The sequence below is a fragment of the Perissodus microlepis genome, chromosome 13, assembly GCF_051167445.1.
Source record: "Perissodus microlepis isolate ML-2025 ecotype Zambia chromosome 13, ASM5116744v1, whole genome shotgun sequence".
Lineage (NCBI taxonomy): Eukaryota > Metazoa > Chordata > Actinopteri > Cichliformes > Cichlidae > Perissodus > Perissodus microlepis.
In genome coordinates, this window is record NC_140473.1 from 15,315,292 (window position 1) to 15,332,549 (window position 17,258).

The following is a 17,258-nucleotide window of genomic DNA, read 5'->3' on the forward strand; positions in this document are numbered from 1 at the left end:
GCCACACTCACACGCCTAGCTTTAATTTTAGGTTTTATTGCTCTCACAGTCTGTTTTATTCTCACTTTCTCCCAGTAACTTACTGGCCAACTCTTTCAACTGCGACTGTCGGCTGGCCTGGCTAGGTGATTGGCTGAGGAGCAGGAAGATTGTAACAGGTAACCCTCGCTGCCAGCGTCCTGCCTTCCTGAAGGAGATCCCGCTCCAGGATGTGGCTCTGCCTGACTTCCGCTGTGAGGAAGGTAGGCTGCTTTGAGTGCTTTACTTCACGTTATACCACAGCTCCCGTGTAAGTGGAGTTTTTTCCCTCCTTGAAAAGAGAAAAGCATCTTAAATAGGATATGTTAATCCTTCTCTGTGTTTGAAACTAACCTGGGTGTGACTGATGAAGATTTTAACCCATAGTATGTTATAAAGACGAGCTGTTTAAAGTTTCGGAGATAATCTCAAATAATGGCCACTGCTGTGTGAGTCTTTTGTTTACTGAATAGATTGATACTCAGCAGTTCCTAAGCTGCTGATCAATGAAATGCTGAGTGGAGCTATTGAGCTGTTTGCCTTATTGATCAGTCACCCTGTTTGCACCTGAATGATTGTTAGACCTGTCTTCAGGCTTTAGGCAGCTTCCATTCTTTGCCTTTGCTGGTCAATACTACATTAGCGAGTCTCCTTTCTCTTTCTGTCCTTTAATTTTTGTTTTTGTGCTTTTCACATCTTTTACTTCTTCCTTCTTTATTTTCTCAGTGCCTTGTGAGGTTTAATTTATTGTGATGCTGTGCTGTCTTTTGGTTTGCTTTCTATTTTTACTCTATCTAAAGTTTGGGGGTTTTTCAGAAAAAACAGCTATTTTTTTGGCTTGTTTCCATTTACGTCTGCCCTCATGGTCATGTTTTCTTTGTCTTCCTCTCTCATACCTCTCTTCTTTTATCCCAGGCCAAGAGGAGACAAGCTGTGTGCCTCGGCCCCAGTGTCCCAGTGAATGTACATGCTTGGAGACTGTGGTGCGCTGCAGTAACAAGCACCTTCACACACTGCCCAAAGGCATCCCCAGGAATGTGACGGAACTGTGAGTTCTTTGGAATTAATTGCTCCAATTGCATTTATATTTATCAGGTATTATTTTCACCTCATCTTTCCTTAAAAGCAAGGAAGATCATTAAAAAAAACGTAAAGTGGACTTTATGAGCCTCTAAAAAAGATAAGTGTTAACAGCAGGGGCAAAGAAAACACATCGCGTCACTTAGGGAATAGGAAAGGAGTCAATAAACCCTGTAGTTATTCTCTCAGACATTCTTCTTCTATGTTCCTCACAGCCTTCAGGGCTAGCACTGATGTCACTCTCACACTCAGAGCCAAGGATTAGTGTGTGTGTTTGTGTGTGTGCGTGAATATTTGTGTGAGGGCCAAAAGCCTGTCCACAGGAGCATAGGGGAGCAACAGGACATTTTAATGAGCAGTTTTCAATGGAAAGGGGAGGAAATGGAATAGGTCTGGAACTTTCCAATAATGCTTAAAGTGGTTCAGACCAACTCAGGCACACACACACACACGCTGTGCGAGCCTTAAGGCCTGTCATTGTCCCAGCAGGTGTGACCAGGTGTACCCCTCTGTTCTGGGCTTTCATCTTGTCATCTGGAGAGTTTGCTACTCCATCATTATCCCAAGTGTCCTCAGCACCGTCATTACCTATCATTACCACTGAACCCAAAGGCCTCCTAACTACCCACCTCCCCGCACCCACGCACCCTGTGCTTCCCACCCTGTGTACAGTCAAGAACAATAGCAGGAGCCTGCAGCTCTGCTCAGAAGGACCAGGCCCTAAATCAGCCATTTATCAAAGTGACACACCACTAGTAGGACTTTATGTTGGTAATCAGGAGGGTGGTTGTGTGCCTTGTATACATCACTTACTTGCATAGCCCACATAAACACAAGGGTTTGTACATCACTTTAAAAGTGCCGGGTCACATTTAGGAATTGTTGTTAAACTGGAAAATCAGAAAAAAGCAAATTCACTGAAAGTAACACATTTGTCTTCTTTTCTTAGTCACTCTTTCACAGTAGAAGTGATTCTTAGCCCAGTATCTGTGTGAAATGGGACTACTTAAACAGCATGTCTGTGGAATGCTTGCTATGCTTGACTTCTAGTCTTGACAAGCAACATTGTGTTAAAACCTTGTAAGCAGATATCCGTACATGAATATGCAGAATCTGACACCAGAAGCTTTTTGGTTTTCATTTGTAGACTGATTGAAGTTCTAACTTTTTTTTAACAATCCTGTTTGAGCAGGCTTTGATGCAGTTAAATAGTGTGTAGAAGAGTAAAACAGGGATTGCACTGTAGTCATCAGCTACTGATAATGATTTCTCTTTTATTCATTTTTTCACTATCCCAATATTCTGGTTACTGTAGATCCTCCATAAAATTCACCTCCAGAAGCTAGGTCAGCACAGTAGCCAACTGGTTACCAGAGCCATGAGTGGATCAGTTGAATCTTAGATTGAAAATACATTAAGAAATAGTGCTGGTAAATATTTTCAGTCTGCTGTAGCTGTTCTATCTTTCAATGATAGCACCTGCTGGTTCATTACAAACCTATTTGTGTCTGTCTGTCCAGGTATCTAGATGGAAACCAGTTCAGTGTTGTTCCAAAGGAACTGTCTGCCTTCAAATACCTACAGCTGGTGTAAGTTTTTTGTCTGTGTACATCTTCAATCACAAGGTCTATATCCAGGATGTCAAACTTATATTACACCGTGGGCCACATACAGCTCACTTTGATGTTAAGCCTTTGTGTTTACCTGCACATTTAATCCCTGAGATATATTAATGCAATAAAAAGAAGTGCAATTTCAAGTATGTCAGTTTTTCTACAACACAAAGAAATGTTGCTTAAGAATGATTCTTTGAACCTAAAGTCTAAGAAACAGCTTTATAAAATTACAGTAAAAGATCTGGTAGCTCATTGCCTAGACTGTTGTGTAATTATAAAACAGAAAGTTCCTGTTAATTCACAGAAAATATCCAGTTTATTATGTCTTTTTTCACAGAAAGAAAGAAAGACCTTTACTGTCATTTAATTGATTACCTATTGCTTAATTACTTTGGTGTAGTATAAAAAGGTGGGGGGGAGGTCTTTATCGGTTCTTACAGTCCAAAATTCATGACAAAATTCTTGTTCCTAAGTCATCCAGTGGGCCAGATTGGAGTCTTTGCCGGGCCAATTCTGGCCTCCGGACCTTATGTTTGACACCCCTGGTGTTGATCAGTACAGTGAATGGTTTCCTTTTTTACGTTTCAGAGACCTGAGCAACAACAAGATAAACTCTCTGACCAACTCATCCTTCGCTAACATGAGTCAGCTTACCACTCTGTAAGTCTTAACCAGCCTTGACTGTCATTTTAATTTATCTGCAACTAGAAAAGTTTTGTTTTAATTCTACCTAAATGTGACACTTGTGACGATCTTACTTTGCAGAATTCTGAGCTATAACTCGCTGCGCTGTATCCCCAAAATGGCTTTCAGTGGACTGCACTCACTTCGACTGCTGTGAGTTAATTTTCATATTTCAGATGAATTGCATGCAGGTACTATTTGTGTTATATATGTGCTTTTTTTTCAAATACAGAATGTATACTGCCTGTGCTATGAGAGTGTTTCACTTTTTTCCTCATGAAAAATCAAATGTTTCTTTGGTGTCACATCATTTCAGGACAGTGTTCATTCTGCTCACTGAGAACATTTGAAGTCATTTTGACAGAAGTGTTCTAAAACAAGACAGGACTTACTTTCAGGCTAAATGAGTTATTAAGGAGGATATTTTTGCAGCCTGCACTGACTACAGAGATGGTGCAAGCAGATGCTGAGAATGTTTGATTGACTCCAGAGGAATGAAACACCGTCTAAACAGTTATGACAGCTTATGAATACACACACAGACACACACATAAACTCCGACCTATTTTCTCTGTTTAGATGGCAGCTGTGGGGGGAAATAGCAGTGTTATTCCAGCTCCCACTCCTAACCACCTCCTCTTCAGACTTCTGCCCAGTCTGCTTGTTCACCTCCAAGTGCCCCGAGCTCATCACTGCTGCACCATCAGGGCCAAACACATGCTCCCACATCCCACTGTACAAAATCACCCTGACTCTGATTGCCGGAGAATGTTTGCCCCGCTAGCTGTAATGGTTTTGACTTTGCCTCTGGGCTTTTATGAAGTTATGAAGTCTTTGATTGTGCACTCTCAGTGACCATGGGCTCCCTGCGGATGAATCGGTCTGCTAAATAACTGAGATGTAGATCGTAAATGCATTCGACAGATAGATGACGAAATGAAACCAGTCTTTGGAAGCACACAGCAGCTCGAAGCCTCAAGCTTTAACTCGAATGTACAGTTTAGTTTTGCAAAGGGAGAAACTGAGACCAGGCCCAGCAGCACTCCTTATGAGATTATGCGCGCACGCCAATGTCTATTTGTGTGTCTGCGTGTGTGTGTCTGTGTGCGCACTGATGCCCGTATATGCATAGTCTAAATGTTTGTCATCTACTGGCTTGGTGCCTGTTAGTATGTGTGTGGGAGTGCAGTTATCAGCCTTCCATGTGTGCTCATAGCAGGCACACTTTTTATTAGTGACAACAAAGCTTCAACAAAGCCTCTTTTTACGGTGGGATTCGACTAAAGCCCCCGATCATTACGAGACACAAAGCGTAAGAGCCCTTTTAGTGTAGAATGAGAGTGAAGCTCGGCCATCATTAGCTGATGCCGCCGTCGCTACGCCAGGCGTAGAGCTTTGATCTTTAATGAAGCTGTGTGTCCGTTATTTCTGCTGTTACTCACTCACGCCACCTTTACTTCTGAAATTCCCCTGAACAAGTATGCTAGACGCCATGTGAGGCCCTCCCTCAGTGCCACCAACACGTACACACACACCACACAGGCTCAGAACTATATACAATAACACACATATATACACACAGACTGTCTGGGCTACCTTATTGTCTTACTCAGACGGGAGTCCAAGTGAAGCAGAAAACTTTGATGTCTTTACTGCCCGTGTGATCAATCATAAGCCTCCCATTAAATGTCAATTGGAGCTGTGGCATTTCTTTCTTTGCTTAGAAATACAGTGGGGGGCGCAGCAAATCTCGAGCGACAATGAGCTCAGTTTAATAGTTTAAACTTTCAGACTCCACAAAAAGTTCAGAGTTCAAAGTTGGAAGCTTCATGGAAACCACAATGAGATGCCAAAAGCGTCGCGCTCATGTGCAGTCGCGCACGCCGAGGTGCCAGGGCCTTTATAAAGCTGCACCTTTGGCTTTACACAGCAGTAAAAGAGGAGAAGAATCATTAACGCTCACTTCTTCAAACAAACCAGGGGTCTGAGGCTGGCATGGATGTGGTGTGATTGCAAGCGGCACTGTGTGAGTGTGCACGCACGTGTGTGTGTGTGTGTGTGTGTGTGTGTGTGTGTGTGTGTGTGTGTGTGTGTGTGTGTGTGTGTTTGTATGGTGGTTGTGGTTTAAGCTGCAGATTAATACGCTTCTAATTGGCCTGCTGAGTATTAGGTGTGAGGTGAGTGAGCTGAGACAGCGCCAGGGTGTGGCCCGCAGGGGTTTGAGTAGCAACCTGTAAGAAATTAATGTGATATGAAAGAAAAGAGAAGGAAAAAAAACAATGAATGTAAAGCTTTCAACAAAAACAAAACAGACATGTGGCTCACAGAACCAGACTTCCCACACTCTGTGTAGACATAAGCCATCGAATTGTCAATCGGTTTCATTCTGGGAATCGGGCTGCAGATAAGTTGGCATAAGCAACGTGAATTGACAGAATGATATACAGCCGTAGCAAAGAAAAGTCAAAAAGAGAGAATGTTAGCAGGAGCGCAGATCAAGTTTCTTCCTGGAGACTCCATGGCTCCTTTTTTCCCATGAGATCTTTCCCTGACTGGCACACTGCTGCTGGCTTTACGCCCTCGGTATCCTCCGACTACCACAACCCACCTACGCGCTCTACACTAATAAGCATTCTCCACGGCACACAGGCCAATTAGCGTGTTGTCTCAGGCAGGTTACACTGTATATTTTTCCTCTAGTATTTAGTATTCTTACACTGACCAACTTCCCTCTCCGCATCCTTTCCTCTGACTCTTCCGCAGTTTCACCGTGATTGACAAGTCCAACAAAGGAGGCAGTTTACTTTCAGAGTCTGTTTATACATCAGTTCTCTTCATCCAGGCATAGAGAGCAGATGTGTCATGTACTGTTATTGTGGACTGAGCTGTGATAACATTAGCTTGCGGTCAGCTGAGGTTTAGAGGTGGTAATGACCTGGCGGATTACAATGACCATCAATCATGTAGCCATTAAGCCATGTAGGCTTGTCAACCTTGGTAGCAGTAGCAGTCTGAGAACAAGGAAAATAACAGTAGATTCAAAATAATGCAAAAACACACCAGGATTAATATTAATGCATGTGCCCAAATATACAAGCACATAATTGTTCTTCGTTGTCTGCACACACACTTACACTGTCCTGCATGTGGTACAGCTCTCTTTAACCCCCCAATTCTATACCCCTGTTGGCCCTGCCAGCCAGACGCGCATAGAAACTTGACACCAGCCTTTTCCAGACGTACAGAGCCTCGTATCTTTGCCAGCTGCACATGGCTCTACCAGAAACACAAACCACCTCCCGCTCATTTAGAATGCCAAGACAACATTGCGCCATTGTTCCTGATATTTCTGGTTTCGGTTTGTTGGAAAGCAATCAACCCAGCACTGACAATTAATATACTGACTCTTTGGTTTACTTTGAAAAAAATATAGCTTTACCATTTGGACACAGGAGCACCGTTATAAATACTGAAATGGGACAGTTCAATCAAATACTTGTCTTTTTTTAAAAATGATACTAGTGTGTTTTAACAAATCAAAAACTAGTTGATTTTCTGGCAGTTGACCAATCAGTAAATCTTCTTTTGAACTTTGTTCTAATAGTATGATTTTCTTTCTGTGCTCAGATGTCTTCATGTATTTTCTCTTTTTGTCCTCTCCTTCCCCTTCACCCTTAAGGTCTCTTCATGGCAATGAAATCTCAGAGCTTCCCGATGGCATCTTTAATGACGTGTCCACACTTTCCCATTTGTAAGTAGTAACACACAACTGTATGGCCCTTTCCAGAACCATTACCATCTGCATTTACCATGTTAAGTGTACATACATGTAGCTGCACACAAAAATGCATACACACACACACACACACAGAGGCACTGTCAGGTACAGGAGCCGTCTGCACACACAGCCAGAGTGTGGCTCACAGCGGGCTGTCTGTTGTCCTCTTTGGTCGGCTCTGCATGAGACGAGCCCTCCCTTAATCAGCCGCAGTCCTGCGGTTCAAGCAACACACAGACTCTCTGCTCTCTCATCTCCCTGTGTGACATCTTTGAAGCACAAACATTCACCGACTTGCACACACATATCTTTCATGGTCTGTGGACTTCAGTGTTTATTTATTTGTCTGCAATTTTGTGTGAGTTGGGCGTCTGGCTGTGCATGGCTTTTGCCATCCAGCATAAATTATCACATCATTTCGTGACAGTTGCTGATCAGTAGACATATCTGCCTATTAGATAGATAGACTTATTGTGAATATGGCGCTACCAGGCAGGAGGGTAAGACCACGGAGGAGGTAGGATGTAGTGAAGCGGGACATGCAGACGGGTCATGTGACAGAGGAGGAGGACAGGGTGAGATGCTAGATATAGGGTGAGATGCATCAAATGCGGCGACCCCCGAAGGGAGCAGCCAAAAAAAGATGATGACGACAGATAGATCTGTCAATCTGTAGGTGTCCTCCAGTTTTGACACTGGAGCTCTGGCAGAAGGAAGCATAGGGAGAACTAAACAAAGACATTTCGTGGAGAGCAGAGCAAGAGTCGAGGCTTCATGAAAATGGGGCGAAGTGAGGGATGGAGGGGAGCCATTGATCCACAGTCACAGTCAAGTGGCTTTCATGTAAGCAGATGTCAGGTGTCAGCTATTGGCTCGGCCTGAAAGATGAGCCTGTGTTCCGCAGTAATGGAACAGCATCGATTCAGGAGTGTTTGTGCATCCAGCGGGAGGACAGAGCGCCATTGATTCCTGACCACCATGACAGAAGCAGTTAAGAGTGCCTTCTGTTCACACCTTTGCCTGTAATTGAACAGCCTTCCTCCTGATAATGCATGGCCCAAAGTGGCATTGAGCGTTAAACTTTAGAGCTGTTTTATTCTTAGGGAGGCTCTGATTTTTTTGTCTAGGACATCAAGTTGATTTTTAAGTGAGTGTTACTTTATATGAGAATGTAGAGACACCTGCTGGTGACAGAGTGCACTACAGTGGGTAGACTACTGAAAGAGCCTAAATCACTGATTACTAATGACTGATCTCTGAATTTTCAGGGCAATCGGTGCCAACCCCCTGTACTGTGACTGTCACCTGCGCTGGCTGTCGGACTGGGTCAAGACTGGATACAAAGAGCCCGGCATCGCCCGCTGTGCTGGTCCTCAGGGCATGGAGGGCAAACTTCTGCTGACTACACCTGCAAAGAAATTTGAATGTTCAGGTGAGTTATTGTGTTCAGTGCAGGAATTTCGTCTTAGATTGGTCACTTGTACCTGTAAAAAAAATGAAATATAAGCTTTTTGGCATTTCCTCTAGGTGATGTGGACACGGCAGTGTTGGCCAAGTGTAACCCTTGTCTGTCGAGTCCGTGCCAGAACCATGGCATCTGCCACAGCGACCTGGTGGAGATCTACAGGTGCAGCTGTCCTCCAGGATTCAAGGTAAGAACTATCTAGAACTATGTAAATTTCAGTTAAGAGGTTACCGATGTGAGTAGCATCATTTTTGGCAGATCCCTTAGTCTGGCTTCTGTTTCAGGGAAAGAACTGCGAGACGGTTCTGAACGCCTGTGTGAGCAGCCCATGTGCCAATGGAGGAACCTGCCGAATGGATGCAAATCAAGAGGGACAGTACAGGTGAGGAAATCAGTGAAGGTAAGGAATGAAATCTTAATCAAAGACAGAACTTGATGAGATGGATTTGTTTGCTTTTACAGTTGCACATGTTCACTGGGCTTCGAGGGCCCGACTTGCGAAACCAATATCGATGACTGCGATGACAACGACTGCGAGAACGGAGCAACCTGCATCGACGGTGTCAACAACTACACCTGTTTTTGTCCCCCCTACTACACAGGTTAGTAGATGCAACATAGTTAAGATCAAGAAACAGCTGCACAGTAACAAAATATCAGTTAAAAAGAAGGTTTCATGCTATGAAAAATATGATTATGCTCTGCGTTAACCACCTTCTCTAAAACTTTTGCCTTTTTGCAGGTGAAATGTGTGAAGAAATGGAAGATGTGTGTGCCCCCGGTCGGAGCCCCTGCCAACACGAGTCTACCTGCCTCATCACATCCTCTGGACCCAAGTATGTTTTACTCCCAGAAGCACCAGATCAATCAATTCTGAAGCTGTATGTTGGGAAATAGACGATTTATATTTTGTATTTTTGCATTGCAGGTGTGTGTGTTCTCCTGGTTATGTTGGTGATGACTGCAGTGTAGACTATAATGACTGCGAGGAGCATCGCTGTCAGAATGGAGCTCAGTGTGTGGACGAGCTAAATGGATACTCGTGCATCTGTCCTGAAGGATATAGGTGAGGAGAGGACAAGTGTGCCATTATTTTTGGCTTCTTAGTTTCTTCTGCTTTAATCAGATCACACTCCTAAAAATCCCCTCACTGTCTGTCTTCCTTTAGCGGCCAGTTATGCGAGGTTCCCCCATCTCTACTGTCACTGTGCGAGCGGGCCGACTGCCAGAACAACGCCCCATGTGTGGAGCGAGGTGGGCGCGCCCTCTGCCAGTGTCCTCCTGAGTTCGGAGGGCCACGCTGTGAGAAGCTGGTCAGCGTCAACTTCATCGACAGAGACTCCTACCTCTTGCTCTCTGACCTTAAGAACTGGCCTCAAGCTAACATCACACTACAAGTATGTGCAGTCATTTCTACCATTTCAGTGTGCTGGCACTGCCTTTCTGTGCTAAAGCCTGAATAACTCAAACACCCAATGCAAAAATGATCTCTCTGTAGGTATCAACAGCTGAGGACAATGGTATCCTGCTGTACAATGGAGACAATGATCATATGGCGGTGGAGCTCTATCAAGGTCATGTCAAGGTTAGCTATGACCCCGGCAGTCAGCCAGGACATGCCATATACAGGTAAGGTGCCACTGCTCGCTCAGTCCTGATGAGCACGTAGCATTTTGTGTTCACTTTAGTGACTGTACTGTATATCTTCAATCTGTGTTTTCCTTTCCCAGTACTGAGACTATCAACGATGGTCAGTTCCACACAGTGGAACTGGTGACCTTTGACCAGATGGTGAACCTGTCCATTGACGGGGGTCTCCCTACCACAATGGACAGCTTTGGGGCAGTGCGGCCCATCAACGGGGAGGCTCCACTATACGTGGGGGGTAGGGGCCCTCTCCAGAACACACCTCCCTCCTCTGCAGGCACTCTTAACTACTACACTACTGTCAATCACCACCCCTCCCCCTTCGCTTTGTCACCACCCGAATCACTCCTTTCCCTCAACCATTCAACCCTTCAACCCTATCCTCTAGCCACTCCATCCCACCTTTAGTCATGACTGTGTTTGCTAGAAAAAATACAGATAAACCTCCTGAATACTAACACACACACACACACATTTTTTTAGTCATGAACAGGAAGCTCATAGAACATAATTCTCAAAAGTAAAGCTACGTTCAGCTTCTTCTGAACCAGGTAGCACTGCATCTTTGATTTAACAGAGGCTTACACCAGATGCCCTTCAGGCTGAAGTACAACCCGCAACCTTTCCCTTGCAAATGTGTTAACCACCACACAGCTGAAGGAACATCATTCTCAAAAATAATAGATCATAATTTAGAGTAAACACACAATGCATCTCTCTATAGACTTTGTCCTTCAAGCACTTTTTTATAGTGTGTGAACTACGCCATCTAGTGTTAGAATCATAATCAAACTACCACACACAGTCTCGACTTCAGATTCGTTTTGTATTTGCATGCATTTTTTTCCCCATGGTGCACATGGTGTTCATTTGTATAATTTACATGTAATTTAGCCACTCTTGATAGAATCAGACTTTGAAACTGAAAAAATAAACCTTTAAAGTTACACCTTAGATTTGTTGCATTTCAGCCCTCATTTGTGGGTTGATATCGGATCAGGAGTGGCTCAGACTTGGTGCTGTTTGTTTTTCCTGCTGTGATGTGCTGTGAAGTGCTGTTCTTCATTCATACAAACTACAGGAGACATTTTTTTTCCATATCTCTCTCCCTTTTGTTGTCCCCCATTTCAAGGATGATGTGTCTTATAGTGCAAATGTAAAAAAAATCAAAATTCGTTTAAAAAACTCCAACAAAAAACAGTTGTATATACTAATCTGAGAAGTGGTTTACACGCTGCTGGGACACACATGCTTGAAAATATCAGTCTCCATTACACTCATACCAGCCCCGTGTTAGCTGTCTGTGCGTGTGACTCAGTATGCACGTCCTTGTATATAACCATCCTTTCTCTCGTTCCTTCCTCCAGGCATGCCGGTGGACGTGCACTCGGGCACTTTCCGTCTCTGGCAGATCCAGAATAGCTCCAGTTTCCATGGCTGTATCCAGAACCTGTACATAAACAACGAGCTTCAGGACTTCACCAAGACCCAGATGAAGCCTGGCGTGGTACCGGGCTGCGAGCCCTGCAAGAAGATCTACTGCGTACATGGCATATGCCAACCTGATGGGGTCCAAGGACCTGTTTGCCACTGCCAGCCAGGCTGGAGCGGGGCGCACTGTGACCAGCCTGCTAGCAACCCCTGCCAGGGCAGCAAGTATGTCAGCAAATGGAATAGCTTAGTGTGGATCAAGTTTTTAAACTTTATATTTATATTTATTGAGTTTATTGCCTCTTAAATAGGTGTGTCCATGGAAAATGCATCCCTCTGGATTCTCAGTCATACCGCTGTGAGTGTGCAGAGGGTTACCGCGGAGCCCTGTGTAACCAACAAGGGGAGCTGTTTAACCCCTGCCGTCACCTGTCCTGCAAACATGGTCGCTGCCAGATCTCAGACACAGGAGATGCATACTGTCACTGTGAAAGTGGCTATACCGGAGAACTTTGTGATGCAGGTGGGTTTTGTGCATGTTAGTCTGTAGTGATAAAGAAAAACAAGACTTTAAAACAAGTCATATTAAAAACTTTTTTCCCATTGTTTTTTATTTAGAGATTGAGTGCAGAGGGGAACCTGTGCGAGACTTCTACCAGGTCCAGCGGGGATACGCTATCTGCCAGACGACACGCATGGTCTCTTGGGTGGAGTGCACTGGAGCCTGCGACACAGGGGCCTGTTGCGCCAGCCAGAGGATGAAACGTCGGAAATACACCTTCGAATGCAGCGATGGGACCACCTTCAGCGAGGAGGTGGAAAAGACCATCAAGTGCGGCTGCGTGGGCTGCATGTAGCACAGTTCACTCCCGTTCCCCGCTGCTGCTGACGAGCAGAAGATGGAAAGAAAGAAAGGAAGTAAAGAAAGGAAAGAGAAGACAGTAGGAAAGTGAGGGAGAGAAAGAAAGAGAGATATTAAAGAATATATATAAAACCTCTATCTATATATTATGGACAACAGTGTTTGTAAAATAGTATATTTCCTCCCCTTCTAAGGGTGTTTGACCTACAGTAAAACAGAGAAACCAACATCACGGGCAACAACGTAGGTGCGACAACAGCAGCAAACCATTGTATCCGCAACATTGTTTCAACCCGAGTCACCCAGTGTGAATTCCCCATCCATCTCTGAGGCCTCTGACAGCCCAGCCACCATCTACCATCTTTACTTTGTGGAGGCAGAGAGAACAGTGGGGTCTGGCCTGGGAAAAGCAGAAGGCTAAGAGGAGAGCTGGACAATTTTGACTTGGCAAAGCTGTTTTGAGTTGAGCTTGGCTGGGTTGCCTGGACTGGGCTGGATATGGTTTGGGTTGAGTTGAAGTTGTTGTTGGTTTGGTGTAGCAGTTTCTCTGCCAGGATACAGTCATCCATCCACACACGCACACGTAGAAGTGAACAGCAAGGAAGAAAACGTACGATTAAGAGCGGCGCAGACGCCGTGGCTTCGAGGCTAGGGTGGTCTAGTGTCACAGTTGATTTCTGTGAGGTACCGTAACAGAAACTCCATTAAAAAAATAAATAAACAAGAGACTGCGCTGACTAGCAGCACTGAAAACAGCAGTCAAGGCACGTCTCTGAAGTACATGATCACACATGCATGGCATACACACATTTTCTGCACAGTCTAAACGCCACACGGGAAGGCTTGTGCCAAACTATTCCAATCAGAGAACCCATCCGGTGCTGACAGTGCCCAGTGCTTATCAGCCCCCAGCATGAATTGCCTCAGGGTTAGGATGATTTGCATAATCCCACCCCCAACCTACTCCACCCCAGTGAGTAGGAGGCCAATCAGTCCTGCTCCTTTTGATGCCTGCAGTATTAAACTTGTGCAAACTGTTGCATGTTTGGAGAAGTTTGCTAACAAATATGTAGAGCTTCTTAATATCCTTATAAATGTACAAAACAAAAAGGTTGCAGAATCATGCTCTGTTGTTTTATTTTTTATTTTGTTTTGTTTCATTTCTCATAATTTGTTTTTGTTATATTTTTGTGTCATGATGTAACCTAACTCCTTTAGCTGCCCCATCCCTCCCCTACAACCCTTTATATAGAAATGCCTAACAGATTCTAATATATATATATTTGTATTTCATTTTGGTATAGTATTTTTCTATGTTAAAGAGTAAGTCTGTTTCCTGAAGCTTTGGGACTGGTGGAAAGGCGTTCATTTGGTTCCCTAGGTGTTTTTTGTTTTTTTTAATTTGTTGTATCTCATATGCTCCAAAAGGTGATTAATTACATTTAATTGGCCAAAAAAATGCAGCAGCTGGTTGGCCTTTTTGTATAGAAGGCAGTATTGGTCTAGAAATATGTTTAATATTGTATATGTTGTCTTCCATGTGAATATTACATTAATTCATTGAGAGTCTGTGCTTGTTTTTATTTATTTTATCTAATGGCGTTTTCCTGTAGAAAGTGAAGATCAAAAATGTCAAAAAGATTTAAAAAGGTAACTAAAAAAATAAATTACGTAAAAAACTGTATTTGTAACATCACTTCATAGCAGTGTTTGACCTTCCTCTCTGGCTCAGACATTCCTGGTTTGCTTGCAGGGGCCGGAGAGTTCAGAGCTGAGATTAAGAGATGTCCCCCACCTCAAATTTCCCTTGAAATTAACGCATCACACTTAAAAGACTTCTGATTGTTTCCGTGTTCATTTGGATTGAAGTGCTCGAGTTGCATTTCTGTCATTTGAATTTGTGAGCTGGTGGGTTTTGTTTTGTTTGTTTTTTTAAGTTGTTTTTTTTTTTTAAATTAGTCAAGCTCAACTGATCATAAGCTGCTGTCAAGCCAGAAGGAACAGGATGAAGTTGCCTCTGTGGACAATGATCATGTTATCAAGGTGTGTCATCCAAGATTGCTTTGAAAAGGCAACTGTGTGTGAAGCATTACATGCCTACTACTGACAGATAAGTAAACGAGAACGGTCTGGACACTTTCAGTATCTGTCAGTTTTAAGTGGTAATCCATACGAAAAAAAAACGAAAAAAAAGAAAAGAAAGCAATGGTGCCAATTACAGTGAACGTCATACCTGAATGTATAAATGTGTATAGATAAATATGACCTATGCTTATTCATGAAGTGGTAACTTTTAGCTGTTATTTAGTTTCCAATGTAAGATATAGAAATCACATCCTGTCAAATAAGTGACAGTCCATCGGGATGGCGTTAAGGTGTTGTTCTCTCTGCAGATCGGGATTGTGTTTGATCCGTTTTGCTGATCTAACTGTTAAAGTCTCTTTATAGTGTGAAAGGCTGCAGATCTCAGCTCATACAGCTTTGCATCACGGAGCTCCGAATTCATATTGCTACCCATGTTAACTTTGTTTTACATGCTGTCGCTGTGATCCCAGTGGTGTACAAAAACATTAAAGATCCCATAAAGGATACTGATGAACAGTCACTGTAATACTTAGGCTGTGTGCCTCGTAAAGGTGCGCGTTTAGTCAAATGTGACTTTCTTTCCATGTCTCCTTTCCTTCCTCTGCACTAATCTGTACTGGACTGGTGCATTCGACTTCCTGGTAGACATCTTAGTGGTGCTTGTGCTATATTGAGATGTAATTCAGTTACTGGTCACATGACCAGAAACACAGTTTTCTTCCATCCTATGAACTATATACATAAATGTTATTGTGAACAACACAATGTCTCTGTTGTATTGAAATGGTGCAAAAACTAAGAAATATCCCTGGCTGGGTTCTGTCTGTTTGCGTTTATGTTACAGGACTGATGGTGGGATTGAACTGAAAACTCAATAATGCTGAATGTATGTAGTGCCACCGACAAAATGTTTACCAAAACTCCACTCTTTTCATTAATTAAACTTAAATGTGTGTGCTTTTAAAAATTGTCTCCATCATTTCCTTCTTTTACTTGGCAAATCTTACAAGTTTGTATTTGAAACACAGTGACACTTTTTTTATATATATAAATATATATATATATATACACTTTTGCCTCTGTACAACACCACAATTTTCAATTCCAAGTTTTGAAATTGCATTTGGGAGCACTTCACTGGAATTCTCAATATGACTTCCAAAGGGATGTTGATGCAAGAAGGGGGAGACTGTTTTTTTTCCCCAATGGCAGCAAAAGTATTGTTCTCTCATGGCCAAATCACTAACCTTAACTCAATCAAACACAACATGCTTTCAGTTACTCAAGACAAAAGTGAAAGCTGAGAGGTCCCCACGAACAAGCAGCCGCTGATGTGGCTGCAATAAAGGCCTTGACAGACTATCTCAAGGATGGAAACATTTGGTGATGTCCATGGGTTCTAGACTTCAGGAAGTTACTGACTGCAAAGATTTTCATCAAGCTTACATTACAAAATTACATCAGTTTGTCCAGATAATTTTGAGCCTGCGAGAATGGGGGACTATATAAAAATGTCTAATTCCTAAACAGTTAATACTAATTTAATACTTTTGTTAAACCATTTGAGCTGCAAGCCTGTAGATTCACATCTATTTTGTGTGACTTCAAATCCAGTGTGGTGGTGTACAGGGGCAAAATGATTTGTTTGTTTTTTTAATAAAAATACTTCTGGACCTGATGATATAATTCCCAATGACTTGGAAACATATTTTATTTATTTATAACTCATCTGTTGTTTTGGGTTTATCAGACTGTAGCAACCCTAACGCTGATGAAATGGACAGTGATTTTACTTCAGTGCATTTGCACCACACAAAAGTTATGGCTGATGCCGAAAAGAGAACAGGAAGTTGCCGATTTGATTTTATGCCTTGTTTGCAGGTGTAGGCTCTACTTGGCAGAACTTTCTTTTTTAAAGATTTGGTAGTAACCAATTACTGACTTACTAAGGTGGCGTGTCCTTCAATTGGAAAAGGGACCTAACTGCACATCACCAAAAAGGGTAAATAAATTAACTACTTCATGTCACACTGGTTATAGTGAAAAGCTGGTCCTTCACTGTTTTCTACACTGACAAAGGTTATGGAGGCCAACTGTTTACCAAACGGTCCAACAGCACAGTGGGAGCTTCCTGTGGGCATTGGGGCTATTGCCCTTTGGCCGTATGGCAGGTCCCATTTATGTAAAATGCCATCAATACCGTGTTAACTACAAAGTTGAAAAATTTACCATCAGGGGGAAGCATCCGAGGTCCTAAAGTGCCACAACTGTATTTCAGATTTTCTCACAGCTTTTGAATAATTGCTATTTTTGTTTCAGTGGCTTTCAAGTTTTTATTTTACTTTACTAAAATAATTGTATTTAGTTTAGTTAACTACACTAACCATAACCATACTGTCAAGTTCACGTGAATATTCAGGATGCTGACTGTAAGGACCTCAGAGTATGATTTGTGAATATTTTTAAAATACTGATAATACACAGTTCAGTGCCCCCCCAGCCCCGAAATTCATTTCACTTTCATGTACTTGTGTGAGTACCTCTGTTGAGGCTGTAATAAAGCAACACTGGTACAACAAAAAACAACATGCA

General features: G+C 42.9%; 1 protein-coding gene across 4 annotated transcripts in view; it reads left to right on the plus strand.

The window, feature by feature from the left end:
* Positions 1–15,633, plus strand: part of slit1a (slit homolog 1a (Drosophila)) — an 85,546-nt gene extending 69,913 nt beyond the window's left edge. For 2 of the 4 annotated variants that reach the window (XM_084948910.1, XM_084948911.1), the window contains 18 exons: positions 76–242; positions 934–1,066; positions 2,619–2,687; positions 3,303–3,374; positions 3,480–3,551; positions 7,078–7,149; positions 8,445–8,608; positions 8,704–8,828; positions 8,926–9,023; positions 9,104–9,243; positions 9,384–9,477; positions 9,570–9,707; positions 9,810–10,038; positions 10,140–10,270; positions 10,372–10,565; positions 11,656–11,944; positions 12,031–12,242; positions 12,338–15,633. In XM_084948910.1, the coding sequence (XP_084805036.1) occupies positions 76–242; positions 934–1,066; positions 2,619–2,687; positions 3,303–3,374; positions 3,480–3,551; positions 7,078–7,149; positions 8,445–8,608; positions 8,704–8,828; positions 8,926–9,023; positions 9,104–9,243; positions 9,384–9,477; positions 9,570–9,707; positions 9,810–10,038; positions 10,140–10,270; positions 10,372–10,565; positions 11,656–11,944; positions 12,031–12,242; positions 12,338–12,576 (2,638 nt within the window). In that variant the 3' untranslated portion in view covers positions 12,577–15,633. The remainder of the gene's footprint in view (positions 1–75; positions 243–933; positions 1,067–2,618; positions 2,688–3,302; positions 3,375–3,479; positions 3,552–7,077; positions 7,150–8,444; positions 8,609–8,703; positions 8,829–8,925; positions 9,024–9,103; positions 9,244–9,383; positions 9,478–9,569; positions 9,708–9,809; positions 10,039–10,139; positions 10,271–10,371; positions 10,566–11,655; positions 11,945–12,030; positions 12,243–12,337) is intronic. The other 2 variants (XM_084948912.1, XM_084948913.1) reach the window with 1 other exon arrangement.
* The last annotated feature ends 1,625 nt before the right edge of the window (positions 15,634–17,258 follow it).